The sequence below is a fragment of the Nothobranchius furzeri genome, chromosome 15 (genome assembly GCF_043380555.1).
Source record: "Nothobranchius furzeri strain GRZ-AD chromosome 15, NfurGRZ-RIMD1, whole genome shotgun sequence".
NCBI lineage: Eukaryota > Metazoa > Chordata > Actinopteri > Cyprinodontiformes > Nothobranchiidae > Nothobranchius > Nothobranchius furzeri.
Genome location: NC_091755.1, coordinates 30,049,502 through 30,073,468, shown reverse-complemented (window position 1 = coordinate 30,073,468; position 23,967 = coordinate 30,049,502). Strand labels below are relative to the sequence as shown.

The following is a 23,967-nucleotide window of genomic DNA, read 5'->3' as shown; positions in this document are numbered from 1 at the left end:
AAGATGTTTGACTGTTTTATTTTAAAGTGCACCATGTAATCAAAGTGTCTAGGTACAAAACATACATAAATTAAAGCCATAACTTGTTTTGAAGAAGTGCATATCACTAATTGTGGATTTTGAATCGTCAAATGTTGGAAATGAAATCATGATGCAATATTCAAAATTTTTGCATGAACTGTTGGCTCTTAAAGACTGTGTTGGTGTCTCCCAGCTTCTACCACACAAATTTAAGCTCAATTTCTACATTATTATTCAAGTTATAGAATTTTGTGTTGGATGAGATTGACTGGTAGAAGTAGCTCACGAGGTAGAGCACGTTGTCAAGTAATCGGGAGTTGTAGGATCGATTCTGGCTAGATGATAATAAGCCAGAAGATCTAAGGAAAATTATGAAATAAATGCATGTTTTGGTGACTTGCCTGATCGATGCTCTACCAATGACAGCAGCACTATAAGTTTCCATAGCAACTCCATTTTAATGGTCTTGGGTCAGACGAAGCTCATATCCAATCACAGGTGCGTAGACTTCTACCTTTGTCCTTTGCAGCAGTTTCACTGTTCTTCTGTCAAATAAAGAGAAGAGAGAAGAAGGAATCATTAAACATTCAGAACTGTTGGGTCTCATCAACAGGACGGCTTTCACAAAGACACCGACGGTTCGGGTTTGAAAGTTGATGGCAAATTCATACATCTTACCCTGTCAACTAAAACGAAAACTTTTGCTAATGGCATAAAACCTTTACGAACAGGTCTGAGTGACATTTAATAGGAACTTTATTCTTCACCGCACATCCTCTGAACGATGTACTTAAGTGTGTTTAATATTGCATAATAGAGGTCGTGCCTGCATAAGAAACATAAAGGGATTGCTTTCTGATTCTCAAACCTGCTGAGACAAAACAAAGTGCAGGCCGGCTGTCAGACACAACCCTAGCAGGTAATAAAGCACTGCACCGGCCATTTGAATCTGTCTGAGTCAGATTATGTATTTTTGACATAAAGAGCTGCCTCTACGCAGCGTAAAACCATTTACCATCCCTCTGGAGACGCACAATTGATTTTCTCAAGGACTAAGCTGTAATTCATCTCTGCTTTGACTCAAATAAAGTTCCAAAATGTTTGGAAATGATAATGAGATATTCTCCCTCTGTAACTGATCAACGGAGATTCACGTATTAGTCTAAATACTCAACATGTTGATGGCTGGCTGAGATCCGTACTGATAATGTGGAAAATAAATGTTTGATTATCGATGGTCGTGCAGAGAAAGGTTAAGGATGAAGGAAGGAAATTAGGTAAAGCCTTTGTTCAAACTGCCTCTCCTTGGTACATTTAACTGACTGATGGTGCAGCTTCCTCTGACTACACACCATCAGCATGCTGCAATGAACAAGAGGAAGAAATTAATAGGAACACACAGTATAGTCTATCAAGAGGCAAGTGCCAAAAAAGCAGAGGCAACTGAAAGATTACACCTTCATACTTTCTCAGTTATCAGCATGCCTCCTATCTTTGTGCCACTGAAAGGCATGACAGAGAATACTGATGCTTATGTGAATACATCAACATCCTCCTTGACACATTTTGCCTACACCACTCTGCCGTCTGCATGTACAAAAGCATTAAAAGCAACACTTTTCGCCTATAAATCCCATTATGGAGATTGGGTCGGAGTGCCAACTTAGTTTCAACTTATCTTGCAGTTATTAGGATGCAAATGTCACAAGTGACTGTTGGCTTTTAATAATAAAACAGAAAGTCTTCAAATTCCCTCTTCTGCTCCTGGATATTTTTGGATCTCGCCGCCTTTGAGGAAATGTTTGTGAGAACTTTGTTGAATAAATTACTTCACAAGTACTTAATAAATAAAAAAAAAATACATCAAAACACAGCCTGAAAATACACAAATGATTTTGTTTTACGGCAAACAATTTATGCCATGACGTCTAGCATTCATTTACAGGCCGAGTGAATCACAATGTCACTTTTTATTTACCATGATGGAGTCATCGGCTCCATCAACCAGCATCGACGGAAGAAGAACCAGATGCTAGAAGTCCGTTTGCCGGCATTTCACTTCTATATACAGAAATGTTCCATTTCCTCAATCACTCAGTCATCGCTTCCTCTTTTAGAGTCATTCAGCGCAACCATGAACACCCTTAAGTAGTGTTTAAGTAGGGCTGCGCAATGCATCGCAAATGTCTCGTAATCGTAATATTGGCATGCACAATATGCATATTGCAGAGAGCAGAAAACAAAACCCGCAATGAATGGTCAGCTCAAATGTTTGCTACAATTAATGCATTTTACATTAATAATTTTATCATGAGTGTTTTATTAGTTCTTATATTTGCTTATCTCTTAATTAATTTTTTTTTCTATCTTACCTTCTGCACCAAATTACCGCAGCAATTTCCTAATGTTGTGACTTGGCACACATATGGCAATAAAAACTTCTGATTCTGATTCTGATTCTATTTTGTCAGTTAAAAAGAAGCATGAAGTTTTGACACATCAAATAGAGCTCTTCATCCATTTGGCCAGTTGGGCTAGTTCCCCTCTCCCTAAGCAAACAGCACTTAACTTAGATGGCTAGCAAATACCTGAGTTAGCTTTGTTCTGCTCTTTCTGCCCATTTTGCTGTTCCCAGGATCCACCGATTGCCTTTTCTTGTTAATTTTCTCCCATTTCTTCACATCTGTTGATCACAATTTTTGCTTATCTCATTTTTTATCTTTTTTAGTCATTCATGAATTTTTTTATTTGTTTGTTTCTGTTCTTGAGTTAAGTTTTTGTTTATTTATTGCAAGTCATATCGTCATTGCAATATTAATCACTGTTATTGTACATTGCAGATTTTCCTAATATCGTGCAGCCCTACTTCTAAGACTAGTAAGTTCTGCCTTTCTTTTGTGGAGTCATAGTATGAGTTTGTTTCCCTTCGAACCACATACCTACATTACTGCGTGCTTGCTCTGCCCGGCACTGGTATTTCTGCATTTGGGTCATTCACTCACGCTACATACAAACTCCTAACCACAGTCCGGTCCTAATCCAGCCTGACAGATGGCACGGATAGGTTCATCACCTCAAGCTGCAGATTTCGGATGCGCAATTAGTTGCACACATAATCAAAAAAGTGTTCTAAATGTGAAGAAGTTATTTTGTCAGCTGTGTAAATGTTTTAAAGTAATCCAAAATGAATTTGTCTAGCCTTGACACCAAACCAAGTCAACTCCACTGGAATGTGTGAACTACTGTGACACCCAATTCATATCTGTTGGCCTCTAGCAGCAATCCCTTGATCTCTATTATTCTGCAAGCCCTGAGACACAAGCCATCAGACTGCAGAGCAAGGAGGGATAAAGGAAATCCTTTTGATCCAAAGAAGCTCAGCAACAAGATGATGGCTAGGAGAGTCTGGGAGTGTATTTGACTTCCTATTGAATATAAATTAATTACCCTTGTGGCCCTAAGTGGCGACGACAAGGCCAACGACTGAGTTTCATCACAAAATTGATTCACCCATTTGTTTGCTGTATGAGATTAAAGTTAATGATAAGGAAGACTTTCAAACTCCGCCTTTAATGTTCCCAACCTCTTTCATGTACCATGAAATAGTCCAAAGTTGAGAAATGAAATGTGAGTGAGGCTGAAATGACAGTCCTGGGTGCAACATTTCCGCCTCGATCGGTGCACTCCAAAGCATGTGGATATTGAAGAAATCAGCCTCATTTTTCACACATGTAGAATATGTCATGTTCTGTGTCCCTCTGTCCCCAGCCTCCTCCTGTTCTCATCCAGGTTCTCCTCTTATGTCCCATTATTATCCCCAGCTCCCTCTAGGCTTCCCTCTGGTTTCCCCTAGTCACTCCCTGGTAATCCCCACTTGATTTTGCATTAGTCCTCCTCATCCCTCTAGTTGTTTATTTTTGCCCTTAGTCTTTAGGTTTAGTTATTCCGTGTTTTATAGGTTAATGTTTTTTCTTCCCTCCAGCTTAAGTCTTTCCCCATTTAGTTTATTGAATGCACCTGCCTTCCCTCCAGAGATCACTCACACCTGTCACCTGTTCCCCTGATCTCCCCCCTCTGTGTTTAAAAGCCCTGTCTTGTCCCTCGGTGTTTGTCGGTCCATTGTTGTTTGTCAGCGTTGTTTTGTCTCTTGAAATTTCTCCAGGTTCATGCTCATAAGTGAGCTTCTGTTTTGTTTCATGGTCATTCTGTGTTTCTTGAGATTAAGCTTGGTTTTACGCCTTTGGATTTTTGTTAACCCTCCATTAATAAAAGGAATTTATTTTCTTAAAACCACTCCTGCCTCGAGTCATTCTGGGCTTCTGCGTTTTGGGTCCTACCTCCTCCTGCTCAGCCTGACAGATTATTTAAATACCAAAACAGAAAGAATGAGAGAAAGAAACAAATCCGTTGCACAGAGCTGTGCACAAGTTTTGAGCCACCACTTCTTCCAGGCAGCCAGACTCTTGTGAGTTTGTTTGTTTGTTTGTTTATTAAGATCCCCATTAGCTGCTGACATACAGCCACTATTCTTCATGGGGAGTCATCTCATACAGTCATTACAATTTATATATATATACACATATTGTGCACATCATTCATACATGACAATACACACACACACACACACACACACACACACACACACACACACACACACACACACACACACACACACACACACACACACAACTAATTTCAACATAATATTGCAGTGTAGAAAAATCACAATTCAATTCTCAAAAGCCCAAACATAACAAAATACATCCTTAAAATTTAAAATACAGCTCACTTCAGAAGATGTTTAGCTTGACATTATCTTTGGGAAAATAAAAATATTTGGAGTTTTTTCTGAAAACAATTTTGATCAATTTCCCTCAACAGAAATCCTGGTAGTGCATTCCATAGCACCATTGCACGATAGACCAGTTGTCTGCATTTTAATTGTTCTGCACGTAGGTAACACACATCATCCATGCATACTTTGTCTTGTGGAATAATCATGTTTATCTGCGAAAAAAGACAAGGTGGAATGAATTACATTTGGAGTTTTTGTCGTAATGATATTTCTAATAAACATTGTTAATGAAAACTCCAATCTCTCTCTTACTTTTAGCCAGGACAACTTATTGTGTAACAGATTTACACTGGTTCTGTACGGACTCCCCAATACCATGTGCGCTGCCTTATTTTGTACAATTTGTAACTTGTCTAGACAATTTTCATTGTTGTTGGACCAAACCACAGAGGCATAATCTAAGTGTGAATGCACCAGTGACTGAACTAGTTTCTTAATTAAGTGAAATGGAATTAATTTCCTACAACATCTGATAATAGCCATACTTCTTCCCATTTTTTTCAACAGGTAGTTAATTTGATTCACCCAGGATAGTTTATTATCAGCAATAACACCCAATAACTTAAACTCACCAGTCTGTTCAATAATAGTACCATCTAAGGTCAAGCTTAAGAGTGGATTCGTTTTTAAAGAGTGTCTAGATCCTATTACCATACATTTAGTCTTATTTGTGTTTATTATCAAATTGTTTGCTGTGATCCATCTTTTAACAGATTCTAGTTCATTATTTAGAACAGTATTAAGTTGTAATACTATTTTTGCTGGTGCGTATAATGTAATATCATCTGCATAAATTGCCATTGTGGCACGATCCAACACCATAGCAAAGTCATTCGTAAAAATGGAAAACAACAAAGGTCCTAAACAACTACCTCGGGGCACTTCACAACACATCCTTTCAGTCTCAGAGTAGCTGCCATTAAAAAAAACTGTATGCTCTTGATCACAGAGATAACTGTCAATCAGTTTTACATAAGGTTCCAATCCATATCACCTCAACTATTTAAGAAGCATGTTATGGTCTAAAACATCAAAAGCTGCCCTTAAATCAAGCAGCACATTTCCAACTAGGTTTTTATTGTCAATTTCTTGCAACCAATCATCTGTTATCTGAGTTACTGCTGTGGTGGTAGTGTGTTCCCTTTTATATGCATGTTGATATGTTGTATTTAACCCGTTCACCAAGAAATAACTCTGAATTTGTTCATAAACTACCCTCTCCATGATTTTACTCAAGACAGGTAATAGACTGATTGGTCTACTATTTTGACCTGAAAATGGCTCTTTATTGTTTTTAATAAGCGGAATAATTTTTGCCTTTTTCCATTGTGAAGGAAATACACTTTGCTCCAAACTTAAATTAATTATATATGAGAGCGGGGAAACAATAAAGTCTGCTGCTAACTTCAAGAACCTTACCTCAATATTATCAGTGCCTGATTGTGTATCTTTACTAGTCAGAAGATCTTCTTAACAGTCAGATCAGTAATTTTTTTTCTAATTTAAATGTACATCCTTTACTCCCCATTATCTTTTTTATCATTCTGCATGAAATGCCATTATCTTGTTTTTGATTCATGGAAGATTTCCAGGTTTGAATTTTGTCCTCAAAGAATTTGCTTAAATGTGTGGCGATATGTTTTGGTTTTGTAATAAAGACCCCATAGACTTCCAAAAAAAGTGTGATCTTGTAAAAGTGTGGCGATATGTTTTGGTTTTGTAATAAAGACCCATAGACTTCCAAAAAAAGTGTGATCTTGTAAAAGTGTGGCGATATGTTTTGGTTTTGTAATAAAGACCCATAGACTTCCATAAAAAGTGTGATCTTGTAAAGTGGAACAGATTTTCTTTGTACAAATGTCCAGAAAAAAATGTTCAATCAGGTTTTTTGACAACACTTTTTAAAAGATTTTCTTTTTGAAATCTTTTAAAGTCACTTAATAAAGGCCATTTGTAGACAAAGTGTAAAAGTGTCTTAATTCAAGCGATGAATCAGCTTTGTTACTACATGTGAGTGTTTAGCCAAAAAAAAACCCTCAAAATTAGATCTTTGGGATCCTGACTCTTGAGTTTAAAAACCTCAACCGTACAATATTATTTTGTCTATATTGCAAACGCAATCTTTCTCTGAATTCATTATTCAGTTCTGCATCAAATAGAATTTTTTTCTGAAGAGTGGAAGACCAAATCACTGGGTCATGGATTATGTTGGAGAACCATTAAAGTGACTATCTTACAGAAGAACTGACTGAAAACTGTCCACTGCATTTTCTGTCGGAATACTTGCAAAAAGGAACAATGACAATGCTTCTGGACAAAAAGACTGAAGCTGAAATGAGTGCAATGTATTATTGACTTAAATCATTTAAGTGTCTTAAAGACTAAATAAAGCCTTGGTTGTCATATTCAACATGATTTGGGCCTGATGGGTAATTATTGCATCATTAATCAAAGGTAATGATGGTTTAGCTCTTTTGGTTAGTGGAAAGCCTAATGAACCAATTCAGAAAGGCCAAAGAAAAATACAGAAACAGCTTTGACTCAATTCAGCTTTAAAAATGGTGCACTACAACTGCATGTGGTAGTAGCTGAAAGCCAATCACCACACACAGATCAGGCATAACACTTTTTAACTTTTTAACACTTTTGTCTACTGTTTGGAAAAATGTCAAGTTGGTAACTATTGTGCATTCCATTAAAGAGACAATGTGTAGTTTTCACCATTAATCTGTGGAATCATCCATCAAAATGTTGTTGAAAATGAATGAAATGATGACCAGTTGTTGAAAAATATTGACAGATTTGTAACATATAACCATAAAAATCAGGTATAAAATACATGGGAGCGGGTCTAAGACACTGGCCGACGCCGTATTAGATGACATGTATCTTTCTACAGGAGCCAGTGAGGACAAAATGCATTTACTGATTTGTAACAAGCAGTTACAAAACTTTCACCATTCATAAACATTGTTGCTTCACACATTTACCTCTTCAGTCATTGCCAGTGATGAAAAGGAATCTGATGTGCTTTTCATTGTGCTGGAGATTGAAAGATCTGACAAAGTACTTGTTCAAAAATTGCGCATCCAAGGATTTTTTTTACCCTAATGGCCATCCATTGGTTCTTAAAGAATTAGGAGTCCATTTTCCTGATAGTTGGACATCTCACCTCAGATTGAATAACAGCAACGCAACTTAACACTAACTGAAGTCTGGAGGAGCTTCTGCTGTGTGGTTGAGTTGCTAATGCAAACAGTTAGCTTCTACTAGAAGAGTAATCCTCCGCTGATTCTGGACACTGAAACAACAACAGCCTTCCCTGTTGTGAGCAAGTATGGATGAGTCTAAGCGCTCGTTTGACGTAGCTCTGACAGGCTTTTAAAATCCTAGTGTTTCAACATGCTAACCCTGCATGAAAAACTCAGAGGGACCCATTCTAATCACAAATAATCATTTCTAAATGTTCTTCTCAGTGAACCACACCTTTAAAGAATGCTAGACCATTAATTTATTATCGTAACGGGATTTAAAAATAAGTTGTGCAAATAACTAAAGTAAAAACAACATACTGAAGGTCATTTCTTCAACCTACTATTAAAACTTTTGTTCAAAACAACTTCAAATAATTACCTACAAAATTAAACAGCACTTTCACATGTTGTCTTGTTTAAAACATTTATAAATGTATTCAAATAAGCTTGTAAAACATTGTCAAACAGCAAAAGGTGTAATTAATAAATCAGGTATTCTGGTATAGTGCAACATATGATAATTAGAGACAGAGACTTTATATTTGCAGTCTGTCTTTTGTGTTGATGCTGCTTGATGTATTAATTAGGTTAAAGAAAAGAAGCAATGTTCTACATTTGTTAGATGAGCAGGGACTGTGATGCAGATTTTAGCACAACTTATTGATTTAGAATGAAAGACGCTCTAACGGTAGCCCAGTCTGACCCATCAGTCCATGCGTCTCTTAATCCACCAAATGCTCCCATTTATCAAACACACTATCTGCTGCTATGCCTTGTTTCAGTCACAGAAATATAAATATTACTTCTTCATTTGTTTTCTCAGCTTTTCTTCATGCTGATTTTTTTCAGTTCCACGGATCGGTTAGAGACCATATGTTTGCTGCACAGCTGGCTTGTCATTGATAAAAGTCTGCAGCTACAGTAGGGGTGGGATAAAACACGACAGGGTAAGAAATCCTTTATCAGTTGTGTCGTTAGTAATGTGCCTCATACCTGTCTAGTAAATAGCTCAGCACATCTCAATAAATGAACAGGCTGCAGCCATTTTTGGTCAATCATGGCTGCTTTTGTTAGTTTCACACAAAACTGACAAAGGCTTCTGCAATTTTGTAAAACAAAGGAAAATAAGGCTTCAGAGAAACCCCCATGAGCCAAAAGCACCAGTCTATGAGCATAACGTGGGCTGCTGAATGCATAAATTACTGCTGTATCATTGAAAATATTACTCTTTGATATTGCAATAAGTGATTTAATATACAGCCAAAATCTGAGATTCTTAGTTTACTTTCTGGATTTAGATTTTGTTATGGCCCAACTGCATTCGTGATTAAGTTTATTCTCTGATCACTGGAATCTGATCACTGGACTATTCATCTGCTGTTTTAGTAGTCCTGGATTTTTTTTTTTTACAAAAACTTGAGATATCATTATGAACCGAAAAATAATAATAATTCTATGCAGCAAAATGAAGTAAGTTTTCAGTAAAGTTAACTCAAGCAGAGTAGAATGAACTCTGAGAAAGAGTACACTTGGTCCCATGGACTCAAATGTACTCAAATGATTCAAAGCCCTTTTTGGTTTGATGTTCTTGTTTCTTAATTTGCATTCACATTTATAGTGAGTCACAAGACAGCTGCATTTATTTAACTTATTTTACTTTCTGTCTCTTTCAGGATACAATTTAAAACTAAACTTCTGTGCATGGCTGTAATTCATCTAATCAGACAGTGTTATGACTTGTACATGTGAAAAGAAGTATGGCGTAACATAAGAGAGATGTGGGCAATATGTTAATAAAAGCTAAAATGTAATCAGGGCTGATCTCCATCAGCTGTGCTGCTGTGGGAAGGGAGGAGGGCAGATACACTTTCTGACAAGCCTCTGTCCAAGGTGCTGAAGTGAGGGGAGCTGGAGGAGGAGCTGTTTGTTGTTCTGAAGGTGGAGTATTGCTAGTCTCCAGCCCCAGTCTGGTTGCAGTCATAAACTAAATAATCAGCATGTTTAGGTGTCGGACGTTTTTCTCACAATCTAAAATGATATTTTTGTTTATCTATAATACATCTGCTTTTGACAAAGCTCTGGGAGTTGTCTGAGTGATACCTGCAGTCCTGCCGTCCTATGACAGCCACAGCTGGACTTGATAAAGCACAAGTTGTAGTTTATTCAGACACATACGCTGACAGTGTTGTCAGCTGGTTTGACCTCTCTTCACTACACCCCATCTTTCAGATGCCATAAATTTTTCTGGGCTCAAAAATGCATTAATAGAAGTGCCTGTCAGCCCCTCTTTTGGTTAAAAAATCTAGATGAAGATAAAATTACCACCACACACACACACACACACACACACACACACACACACACACACACACACACACACACACACACACACACGCCAAACAGAGACCTAGACCCCATGCTTTGAATCATGAATGACTGCCGACTCCCACACTCTGCAGGAACAAGACAAAACCAGGAAAAAATAGAATACAAGCCTACATTTTTAATCACCTGTGCTGTGACTTCCCTTGATCTGCAGACACGAGCTGGATCAGTGTTTTGCTGCACGCGTGGCTCATCTCACAGATTCAAGTGTCTCCGGTTATTCAAAATTTATTTGATGTTTGAGGCTAGTAGAATGAAATGGGATATTTCTTCCTGATCTTCTATGTTTTGATTTAACGCACATATAACGTTGAAGCAATCTTTACTTTTTGGCAAATGTGAGGTGTGTTTCTGTGTAAATGTTTTAACTATTTACTATTTTACTTGTTCTGGACAGTTTTCTGAAAGGCCTCTGTTCAGAAAAATGGATTCTTACATTTTTCAGTTAGAACTGCTTGATCATGATCTAAAAGTAAATTATATTGAAATCCAGATTGCTAAACGTGATTACTTATTGAGTTGGGAATCAATACATGTCTTTTGTAGCCACAACTGGAAATGTTGTGGTGAACCTGTTGAAATAAGAGCATCAGGCACCAAAAACACCAGATGGGTAATTGTCATTTTGACCAGTACTCTATCCACGAGTGTAGTACAGTATATAAAATAATTTGATCGCCAGTGATCTTTGTCATAAAAATAAGTTTTTATATAAAACATACAACTGAGATCACATTTTCGGGGGGGGGGGGGGGGGCATAATTACCAATTTATGTCAGCAGGTGGTATTGTTGGAACAAAAGATGGACAGAATAAATGAAAGGTAGATTAATAAAATCTGATGAATAATATACACAAATGGCAGGACAGAAGTAACCATGAAGAAGGTAAAAGAGAAAAACACTGAAAAAATCTAAAACTTAAGAAAACAACAAAACAATTCACAAAAACCTCTGAACATCTCGACAATTTAAAGAAAGACTAGGCAGTTTTGCCTTGCTTGTAGCACCCCCTAGTGTCCAATTAATATAACCAAAAGTGAAACATATCTCCTCACTCTGCGTCCATCTTTTAAACAACTTGATCTAACAGCTGAAATGTCTCCCCAGCCTTTATTAGTGTCGAAAGCAGTGATTCTTCACTAAATTAAACAAAACAGCTGTGTTCATGATCTAAAACATGCGGAAAACATGCTGGAAGCAGACTGCAGCACCAGGTATGTCAACTCCAAGTCCAACAATCCGGACCGGCACTTTGAAGTTGCAAATGCAGCATTCTGGCCACGGATGGCGGTGGTGGTAGTGACATTTCATTAACCCTGTAAAGGGTCGTTTTAGCACATACTGGCTCAAGATTGAAAATGATTTTAAAATATGAAAAGGTTACAAAGTACGCCTTTACGCTTAGTATACTTAAATCAGGAAGCAAAGCATGCTGCAGTTTGTCTAATTACCAACTGACACTGGTGCTTATTTTAAAAATATTGAACTCCTCTGTGGTTTCATGATAATAGCTTCGAGTTCCTTACTCTCAATATTTCTTCCAAGTATCTATGTGCACATAATTCACTAACTCAAAACTTTGTTAAGCCGAAGGTTTATTTTGCAGGCATTTTTCCTCCCCCTTCTCCACAAATGGAACACCAGGGTAGTCGAGGCAGTGCCAACAAATTTCACAGCCAAGAGTCTAACTCAAGTGGTGGCACAAGACAAAGAGACTAATAGTGTTTTGATCTAAGCACACAAGCCCCAGGCATGACATAACACATGCCAGCACCTTCATTTCTCCAGCCCACACCAGGGGCCTCCACCAAAGTGCTCATCCCAATCTCCCCTGTGAAAAGACCAACTGAACTGCATCGAGAGGTTCCTCCAGCTCACGTGTTTGCTCCAAGATGAATATGTCAAAAAAAGTTCAAAAGGCTCTGAAAATCTGCTAAAGCTCAGTTAATTGTCCGATTAAATGTCAACCAGCACACTCATTTATACAATCAAGTTATATGCTGAAGTGCTCTGAAGAAAAATAGAAATGTAGGGTTATTTTTCTGGATGAAAGACAATGTCACGGCTATGAATCACTCTCATGAGGCACCTGGACTTTAAACCAGTCTAACATTACCCAAGAGTCTGATAGTTGTTTCTTCAAATACACAATTATAATAAAACATGAACACAGTGAATTGTTTCACTAGTTTAGTTTGTAAGCTCAGAGTCAAGCTGATATGACTAATGATCACCCACTAAAGCTACATCAAGAGCAATTAGTGATGCTTGAACCCCTGCTGTGTGTTTTAAATCATCTGAGTCTGAGAAAAAAGAAAAAGTGCACGTAAGCACACTGCTGCACAACCTCCAACTGTCAACATGCAGTCTAGACCTGCTCAAGAGGGCAACATTTAGAAGTTTAAACTGAGACAGGCTGAGAGCGTGCATTATTAAATTAGGTTAAAAAGTAGCCAAAACAGCCTCTGTCTAAAGTCAGGTGGTGTTAGACCACATTCTAGTTTTCTATAGAGAATGGGTTGAGTGGAGTACTTAGATTCTTCCTTGTTTAGTTCATACAAATAAATGCCACACAGGAAAACAAAGGGGCATTTGTAATAAAGTGAAACTTCGGTTTCAGTTGAAACATTTTGACTTTGCTTTGGACAGAATTTTTCTACCAACATGTTATGACCTTCTTTCATCTTCAGAGATCTCCATGGAAACTCTAACTCAACAGTGAGAGATTTGCGTTTTGTGGTGGTAATTTTCTCCACGACATGTCTTCAATGCCATTTGTGTTTTGCTCATCTGCGGGAAAGATGACACAAACACTAACAGGCTGACTGTGGTGGAACTTGGTGGGCAGTATGGACAAAGAGAAGTACTGATTTTTCTCCTTCAGGAAGAAATCTTAACATTTAATTTGACTATTTAGACATGAAGGATCCCAATTCTGGTGGAAAGCAAAAGAAATGTTTCCATTCTGAAAGAGTAGAAAGAATAAAGTGTGTACACCATTTTAGTTTTACAGTGTCCTTTCAATACTCATCACTGTTATATGTATGAACTTCTTGCTTGGTTGCCCTTAAAAGCTAGATGTTAATTTTCATTGGTTGAAATTTATTTTTAAATGTATCTAATTTGATTTTCCATCTCATCTGAAAGTTTTGTTGGTTCCCATTGATTCCTTGTATTCCACTCGTCTAACCGATCATCCATCATTTGTTGTTCCTTGGTTTAAAAAGGAGGTGGGGGGATTCGCCTTTAGCGTTAAAGCTCCTCAGGACTGGAATAAGTTACCTACTGAATTAAGGTCCATCTCATCACTTCGTCAATTTAGTTGCACTGTTTATGTTTATGAAGCTGATCTGTGACTGCTTTGCTCCAACTGTGTAATGATGAATCTATGTATTTGTTTGCTGCATCACTGCTTTTTATTGCCAATTATTCTCAATTAATTTGGATGTAAGTTTATTTCGCGTTCCTATATGATGTTAGTTCAATACCCTTTTTTGCTTGGAGTGACTCGCAGCAGTAAAATTTTTATTTATATCTTTTATTTATTTTCTTTTATTTCTGAATTTATTTGTTATTGTTATATCAGTTTATTTTAAGTCTACTGTGAATAATTAACTCTGCCGTCGTATTCTTTATTGGTTATGTTGAAGGAGGACCTGCTCGAAAATGAGATGTTACATCTCAAGTAGTTTATCCTCCTGAAAAAAATAAGTAAAATAAAAAATAAATTAATTAATTAATTTCCTTTTCTGGTTTGTATTTCACTTTTTATTATAGTTTTTAGTTGAAATGGCAGATTGAGGGAAAAACACAGTGGTGCCACATGCCTCGTCATTATTTTAAACCATGACCCCCCACTCTGCACCGTAAAATCCTGTAACATTTCATCATTCGGTTCTCCAACACTCCGGAAAAACATTTGGCCATTTATGCTCCCACAGCAGCTCTCCTTTTATAGCAGCACTGTTCATGTTTTGTTACTTATTGAACAAGTAGAAAATTTGCTATATTTTTATTTGTTTCTATGGTTTAACTGTGTTTTAGACATGTCCAAATGTAAACGGTTAATATGTTTCTCATCCCACACAGAGCTATGCATTTTAATAATAGCCTGTTATATTTAGTTTGATGAAAGTAACTGACCTCTTAAACCAGAATCAGTGCTTCTCTTCTAGATGGATCACTCTAACACCAATGCTGCCATAACATCTTTTTTCCTCACCATCTAATGCATTACACTTGTTCTGCTTCAGCCATTCAATGCACCGTTATTCCTCTCCTCATGCAGATCAGGGGTGCTATGAACTCCAAGTTCACCCTCCACTTCTCTATGAGCAAGTGGCATCATCTAAAACATGTCCATCCACCAAAAGACTTCCCGAAAGATCCGTTCTGTAGCTCCACTACTCTAATACAAATGCTAAAACTGCTCTTGTGAGTATAGGCTATAGCTGAGGCAATTTCACTTTTTGCAGCAGTTTTTTTATTTTTTATTATTATTTTTAAGAATTATGCAGCTTGTTATTTGAAAGCCAGCAAAATAAATCAATAAAGGGCAGCAGTAAAACAAAAAATGTAAATATTAGCTGGTTTTAGCACTCTCACTTGCATGATTCGTATCCTCTGTTTCAGACAAGTTGGATTTCATAAGGATAGCCACTTCCAGAGAATCAAACAGACGTTGGACAATCTGAGCCAGTCAAGCTGGGTGCAATCAAAGAAAAGAGGAGATGATGAGGCTGGAGTGAATCGAGTCTCCCCAGTGGCTCACACACAACAATGAGTTCTGCCTGAGGTTTTAAATGAGGAAGTCTTAGGTGGGTTTGTGCCCTCTCACGATAAGCTGCACGGTTTAAATGATGGCCACAGCAATTAAGACCACGCTGAAATTATTTCTAATGAGAAATTGTGGCACAGCTCAGCAGGGACCTGAAGAACCTGTTACACGATGCTGATGAATTGAAAGACCTTACATGCGTATTGTTTATTATAACAGTAGTTATTAAGATGGTTGATGTTGAAACAATGTGGAATTGAGGTGCAAGTTGTCTGGAAGATAAACGTGATAATAATACCAACAGAGCAGGCATATTCACCTGAGTGCATCTCCAGCGGTGTTTGATGGTGTCTATCTCTTTGGGTATATCCATGGTACAGAACATTTCGCATCTCCTCGAGCCTTTAGGAGCCCAGCTAGACCTGGAAGCGTCGAGTCCGGAGCAACAGTGAAGTTCGGTCTCTCGAAAGTGCGGATAGAAACGGTCCCGAACTCCCCTCCCGTCTGAACTCTACAAGCTGAAGTGTTCTTCCTCCATCCCCGTTCTCCTAAAACCCTCCCGACGATGCGCAGCGCAGCGCAGTGCTGTGGTCCCGTTCTCCCTCCGCCCGCAGGCAGGTGCACACAAACCAAACCCGGTACAGGGGGGCTTCTAATGACGACTTCTGCCGTTTTATACGCAGCAATGTGAACTATGGTCACTCATTTCAGAGGGGGAGAGATACAGTCTCCAGTCCGAGAGCGAATCTCCTCCACGGGGTGCGTAAAAAGAATCAGCGCGTGGCAGCAACGAGAATCAGCACGCGGGACATCAGAGGTGGGTCCACAGGAGGGACCATAAAGCATCCTCCTGTGGTGCCACAAACCACAAAGTCTCATTTACTTCTCTCAAGATGTCACGACAAAAAGACATCATTTGCGTCTAAATTAAGTAAATTATATAAACAATAACGTATGTTTCATTTATTTAAAAACAACAACAATAGAGGCCATAAGAACTAAATCATAACTAAATATTCTTTAATGACTTAGTAATTGTGTAAAACAGCTAATAAGATGGAAGCAGCCAGTCAGGGTCTTTCATTAAAAATGATGAATCACTGAAACAGGTTTAAAAAAAGCATTAATGAGTCATTAGATGATTATTTTTTGTTTCATCAGTTGATATTTAGAGATTCTTATACTCCCCAAGATACATTCATATTAAAGTGGCACAGATTGATGATCAAACTGCTGATCTGCTCATTAGGAGTTTTAAAATTGGTAACAGTTTAAACTTTCATCACCTCTGGTTTATGTTCCAACTCATGCTGATTGGTTAAGCAGCTTTACATAATGTCAGGTCCAGGTCATTTCTTTATTTTTGGGTGATTTTAGGGTTTTTATCCAAAATGTGATACGTTTCATATTTTTATTAATAATTTAAAATATTGCATATGACTTTTAAAGTAATTTTTTCAAAATTTTGCTGATAATTTTTGTAATTGTGTGCTTCATTTTTAATCCACTTGTTCATTGCAGAAAATATTTCAAATAAGTATTTCTAACCCTAAAATAACAGTTGCAATTACTTCCTTTTAACCTGGTAATTTGTACCCTTATTCTAAAACACTGATCAAATTAACCTGGTTTGTATAGAAATTATCCTCCTGTGTGCTAGATAACCCAACCCTGCTTTTAAATAGGTTCGATACAACATTGCCCCATAGATTACTAAAATTGTCCTAAATGGGTTATTTTCATCTGAGCAATGTTCATCATGTAGAAATTGTGTAAATCCCACTTTTTGACATTTATATCCTGCAAAGTGACACAACCAGAAAAACCCTAAATCATGTGTCCAGGTACATCTGCATTCTAACAATGTTAAAACTAAAATGCAAAGAAACATTTTAACATTAGTAGCATAAGTGTGTGTTTTGCCCAAACCGTTGGGGGGAAAAAACTGTAAACTTGAAGTACTGCAGCTGATAGTTGTGATTATGCACCAACAGAAAGGTCTTTGGTTTGATCCAGAGCTTTTCCACACTAGAAATGCCCTCAAGCAGACACCCATCCCCACGTTGAGCACCCATGTTTCACTGAAAACACAAAACAAAAATACTGCATATAGATGGAAAATTATTTTAAAGAGATTTTCAGCATTAGCATCTTTAAAAAGTGCTGATTGTGTTGACCAAAAAAAACCTTCAGCGCCAAATACAGAATGAAATTATGAATATTTATTATTTTAGATAATGTTATAAAGATGGTGGTGCAAATAAAAGCCACTTTCAGCCATTTGCACCAAAATACATGAATAAATAAGTAAACAAGACAGAGTTTTCCAGGATATAATCTCTGTCAGTTGATCATGCAAATGTTTTCCATCATCGCTTGTAAAACAGCACAAGTCTGACTTCAACCTCATTATGTTTAAACAGCCAAAACTTGTTTGTGATCATCTTTTTAAATCCACTCATAATATGGAGAGGGATTTAAGGGAATCTACTGTGTTGAAGCCAACGGTAGAGTGATAATTACTGAAGAAGTTAATGAATGCCCTGCTGCTAGGCTCTGGAAAGGCAAAAAGGGAGAAAAACATTTGGATTAACACACTAAATAAACATTTAATATTCCTAATTCTTACACACATACAGCTAATAATGGAATATTAAAGCTGCGAGAAATGCTTAGCGGTATAGTCTCCTTAAGTAGAAATATCTGAGCCTGGATTGGTGTTGAATACCTTTTTAATTCTTTTCTTTACTGTCTGAGACTGGAGGGCAGGTTTACCATCGTTATACAGAAAAATCATCTTTAGTGAAAGGAAAACTTTCTTCTCTGCTCTAGAAAAAAAATATGTCTAACTGTGCCAGCTTTCATCTTCACCAATGTGTCATTAAATTACTTGAAATACAAAAGTCCCGAAGCAGAAAAGGCGATGCTGAAATGAACAACTTGTCAGCACTGACAAGTGTCAGAAAGACTTGTCAGGGTCCAGTCTCTGGGCCCAGGAAAAGGGAGACTGTGGTTTCTGTGTTTTATCTGTACAAATGTAAATGAACTTCAGATTATTTTTAGCTAAGATTTAGAAATACAATTTAATTAAAAAAAAGTTTCACAAATGTAGTCATGTTTCTGACTGTTTCAACATTTCACATTATGTTGCATTAAACAGAACAACTAAACCATTTAGTTTTATACAAATATTATTTCTGGGGATACATTGATGTGAAAATGTAGGCTGATATTTATATCCAATATTAATATCACTATTATATCCGATAACCGATATTTACCGATCTTTCATTAATATAAGTAGGGATGTAAGAAAAAAATGACACACTAAAATATTGCAATATTTCATGTTCAGACACTGAGTCGATACATAAAATCAGCGTATAGATATTTTATTGAGGATTGTCATGCAGACATTTACTTTATTTCTTTTGTCCAGTGCAATTCAAACTCCAGCTGCTAGGTGGCAGCAGTTTTTACCATCTTCAAGATCTTGTGATGACACTGGATGTGTTTCAAAAGCATCTGACCTGAGTTTTTCAATTCAGTTCAGTCCAAAAATTGCAAATAGGTTAGGCTCGTGTATATTTATATATAAATATATATAGAATAGAATACACCTTATTGATCCCACAGCACAGAAATTCACTTGCTACAGCAGCACACCACTTAAGAGAATAATTTGAAGATAAATAATAATAAAGGTACATGTATATACACATAGACAGTACTCTAATATTGTAACCTTTGACCGCTAAAAATCACGAATAAAAAAAGAACAACTTGGGTTCCAACACTATGCAGCATACCGCAAGAGACACGGACATGGTATGTAAATCTAGTATTGAACGAGCATTGATCACATACTTAATATTGCGTTGGTGTTTTTGTGTAACAGGATAACGCCCGCACAGCTTAAACTGAGGAGTTATACACTCTTACTGCAGAGAGGATGGATGAACTACGGTAGCGTTCTGTTTTACATCTGGCATGTCTCAGTCTGCCTCGGAAGGAGTGGTCCACGGTCTCCACAGTGGAATGCAGTGGATGGGAGGGTTTTCTAAGATGGTGGTCATCTTCGCCAGTGTATATATATGGAGGCCATCTTCCCTAGTGTGTGTATGGTGTATGTGTGTGTGTGTGTGTGTATATATATATATATATATATATATATATATATATATATATATATATGCTGCACAGTGGCGCAGTGGTTAAAGCTGTTGCCTTGCAGCAAGAAGGTCCTGGGTTCGCTTCCCGGCCTGGTATCTTTCTGCATGGAGTTTGCATGTTCTCCATGTGCATGCATGGGTTCTCTCCGGGTACTCCTGCTTTCTCCCACAGTCCAAATACATGACTGTTAGGTTGATTGGTCTGTCTAAACTGTCCTTAGGTGTGTGTGTGTGTGTGTGCGTGCATGATTGTTTGTCCTGTGTGTCTCTGTGTTGCCCTGCGACGGACTGGCTCTTTGTGCAGGGTGTACCCCACCTGATTGCCCGTTGACCGCTGGAGATAGGCACCAGCCGATATGTATGTGTGTATATATATATATATATATATATATATATATATATATATATATATATATATATATACATAAACAACATTTACACTTCTGAGATGATCTCTGTCGCATTAGAATTACACCTTGTCATATATTCAGCCTGATTTTATTTATCAGACCGATACTGGTAAGTTAGAAAGTGACTAACATTAGCCAATACAATAATTCTTTCCTGTGAAAGTTTTCTCTATCTTTGCAAAACTATCTGTACTTAATCTCTTTATCATGAATGGAATAAAAAGATGAATAATTTTTGAGGGGAAAGCAGATGTTTCTCCAGACATTTGTGTGTGTTAGAACATTATTTCTGGGGACAGATGGTGGTCTCCCTGTGCTCTGACTGGCTAAGGACAATCCCTTCTGCCCTTGTCTCCTTTACATAATTCAGTCTTCATCAAATTGAGTCTGTCAGTGTCTCAATCAGAGTTACTATACCACAAAAGAACATACTTGAATTTATAATTTCTTATAAACATTCAGAGGATAAATTTGCACCATGAATCGCTGCATCATATGGAACATTTCATCATTCTTTGAGCAGATATTAAAATGAACTCCAGGATGTTGAAAACGGCACGCTCCTTTCACCGATTTCAACTCATCACATCACATTTTGTGGTTAATGCTTTACTTGATTTAAGATGTTTCATAACCTGCAACAGAGAATCTCCTGAGATGACTAGGAAATCAAACACCGGCCGACGCCGTCCACCCTGGAGTAAGATAAAGACGAGAAAACCATAACAATTCCCAAACTAGTTTCTAGTTGCATTTTATGACAAACATAAACCCTCATCTCTACGGAGGAGAGTAGGGCTGATGTGTTCAAACACATCCCAGGGTTTAGATTTGTACTTTGGTTATTATTACATGTCAGAAAATTAACGCAATTTTGATGAAAATATCAGGGGTTTTTTTAGCATTTGAACAACTTTTGTTAATTGACAGAGCAGGAAAGAGCAAAAAAACTAATAAACATTTTGAGCTGAAATCTGATGCAAATCATTAAATATATTTGTTTGAATAATTTTAAACGTGTGAATCAACTAAAAAATATATTTAAATCTTACTTCTGATTGTAATCAGTCACTCTGAGTTTTTTATGCACGCTGAACACGAAAAAAGTCTCCTATACCGATCTCCAGCATTAGCTTCTGATAGGAAACAGACGGTGAAACTCTAGGATTTGAAAATCCTGACAGATCTACGTCACACTGTCACTTAACATGCATGGACTCACCAACCTTGACTCGTGACATTAAAGGCTGTTGTTGGTTTAACGTCCAGGAAACAGCAGACAACGTCTCAACTAGTAGAAGCTAACCATTAGCATTAGTGAGTCCACCACACAGCAGAACTCCTCCAGGCTTGTGGAGATAAAACACCCATGTTGCAAGTCAGAGGTAGAGTCGCATTACTGTTATCCAATCTGAGATGAGATGTCAGCATATCAGGAAATAAGACTCCAAAGCTGCCGTCTGAAGCTCAGCTGTGATGTGGCTAATTTCTAGTTCCTGGAAATGGTGCGCCAGTGTTTTTTGTATCCCAAGAACGACTTACAAGGCATTCATTCCTACTAGAGACCACTGCAAATGTATTGATTAAACAAGTATTCCACACCTTTAATGAGTGCAGGAATACAGTTACGTGTTCACTTGTGGGGTAAAGGCACTAAAATGGAAATCATTCCAGCAAGTTTAAGTGTTATAAAAACAGATCAGCACTCTTTGGTTGTCTGTGTGAATTCACTTAAATTAAATGAGCTCAATTTAGCAACGTAAGTATCTTGACAGGCACACTTGCTGCCTAATAACCCCTCTGACAGCGACCATGCAAGTACTCAGAAATACTTCAACAACAAGACTCCATCATTATTTTCTCATTAATCCAGTTAGTTTGAATTGTTCAAGATCTGGTGAGATTGAGAGGTGATTTCTAGCTCAAAGAGTCAAATTGCCTGTGTGGCAGATATCTCGTAGAAAATGAAGAGGTTCTTGTTTTCCTCCAATCGTTGCTTTGTGGAACACTAATAACTGTCCTGTCAGAGCATTTATCCTTGAGTCATTATGTCTTTTCACTTGAAAAATCTGCATACTTGCACCATGAAATGAAGGTAGGAGTCTGACTGAAAGGTCTAAAAGATTAGTACATTTTTAATAATACAAACATCATCATTAGAACTTTACTTTTACACTTATTTGATAGAAATTGTGCAGTGTCTTCATAAAACTAAATGTGATTATGATGAAAACACGTTAACTAAAGAAATGGTGTATTTGTTCATCATAAACCAAATTGATTATACTCACCACCGGATGGGAGAAGGGTCAACTGATTAAATTATCCACCGCGAAAAATGGGTAGAAGATACAAAATAAATGAGTAAATCAATCTGCTTTGTGTCAACACGCAATTGCATGCTCAAGTAAAACATTGTCTATTTTTTTGCCTTTGCAGAGGTGTTTGCACTTAAATAATTACATGCAATTGATTAGAACATTGTTGTTCTTATAAAAGAAGAAACAAGATTATATTTAATTTTCTTAATGCTGCTTTAAAATTTTGAGCAAAATTGGTTAAATGACACAGAAACACAAAAATATGTAATTTGCATGTCATACTTTTGTTATGTACTGATTTTTTTATTATTTATCATATTTAGTCAAGCAATTAGGCCATAGATCAGCATTTGATCATCTTCATCAAATGGCCAGAGTCGGAGGTCTCATGTCCAGACCAGATCTGGAGAGACTCATTCATGCATTCATCTCCATCAGGTTGGACTATTGCCATGGTATTTTGTCTGGTCTTCCTAAAAAAGCTGTGAAGCAACTGCAGCTTATTCAGAATGCTGCTGCTAGAGAACCAAGGAATACAAGAACATCACTTTTGTTCCTTAAATCATTAACAGGATCTACTTTCTTTTTCAGAAGATTGTAAATGTCAAGAGGGCTAGACATAACGAAAGAGCAATGTGACAAGTTTAGGGTCAAAATGAAAAGACAAGAAAAACAAACCTTGTACAGTATGTGCATGTATATGCGTGTGCACACCTGCCCAAGTTGGATATTTTATTCAATGCATTACACTCATTTCTCCAAAGGATTTATATAACACCCATCACCAGGAGGCCCTGCGATGGACTGGCTCTCTGTCCAGGGTGTAGCCTGATTGCCCATTGACTCCTGGAGATAGCCCCCCCCCCCCACACACACACACACACACAAACCCCCCACCCCCTGCGACCCTACGTGGACAATGGATGGATGGATGGATCACCAGGAGGTTGGGGTCCTTTAGAAAGTCTGTATTAAGGGAAAGGGAACCTTTTAAAAGATCCACATAACTGTGACAAATGCCACTACAGTCTTCCACTCTCCAACCATAAAAGTTTAGTTGTGTGTGTGTGTGTGTGTGTGTGCGTGCGTGCGTGCGTGCGTGTGTGTGTGTGTGTGTGTGTGTGTGTGTGTGTGTGTGTGTGTGTGTGCGTGCGTGCGTGCGTGCGTGCGTGCGTGCGTGCGTGCGTGTGTGTGTGTGTGTGTGTGTGTGTGGAATGAGGAGGAGGAGCAGCATGGTTGTGTGTAAAGAGTTACCCTTGAGGTGTTTTCATTAATCTGTGTGTATTTTGTGCTTTTCTGTCTATTTTTGTGAGCGCACGCCAAACTGTCAGAGCAAAGTCAAACCACTTAAAGGAATATTTTTGTATACAAGCGGCGTGATTAATAAACTGGCATATTTGGCCTGAACTTAATAAGATGAGGTAATTTAAAATACTACTTTAAAATAGATTTGTGTAGCATTGATGTGATAAAGGCATTTCTACACAGAGTACACGTGCACATTTTTGAGCTTTAAAGTTTGTTAGTGAGTCACATAATTGGTCTTGCAAGTTAAAAACACAGATGATTAAAACAGGTTTGTGTGTGCTAACACGGAGACACAAAAATATCCCGTGTAAAAGGATTTAGACAGTTTGGAGTTTGTATTTTTGTTTGTTTGAATTATTTTTAGCACATCAAACCAGAAAATCCTGCAGGACTGCTACAGAGAGCCTTGTCCTGGTTTCCATTTCAAATAGGTTAACTTCACAAGCTGTACTGTTGTGCCCT

General features: G+C 37.6%; 1 protein-coding gene across 2 annotated transcripts in view; it reads right to left on the bottom strand.

The window, feature by feature from the left end:
* cntn3a.1 (contactin 3a, tandem duplicate 1) overlaps positions 1-16,123 on the bottom strand; it is a 114,260-nt gene extending 98,137 nt beyond the window's left edge. Inside the window, exons 1-2 of one of the 2 annotated variants that reach the window (XM_015967616.3) lie at positions 15,614-16,123; positions 423-566 (exon numbers count right to left, since the gene is read on the bottom strand). In XM_015967616.3, coding sequence (XP_015823102.3) covers positions 423-477 — 55 coding nt within the window. In that variant the 5' untranslated portion in view covers positions 478-566; positions 15,614-16,123. Of the gene's footprint in view, positions 1-418; positions 567-15,613 lie in introns of both variants that reach the window. The other variant, XM_054745815.2, reaches the window with a different exon arrangement.
* Positions 16,124-23,967: the final 7,844 nt, after the last annotated feature.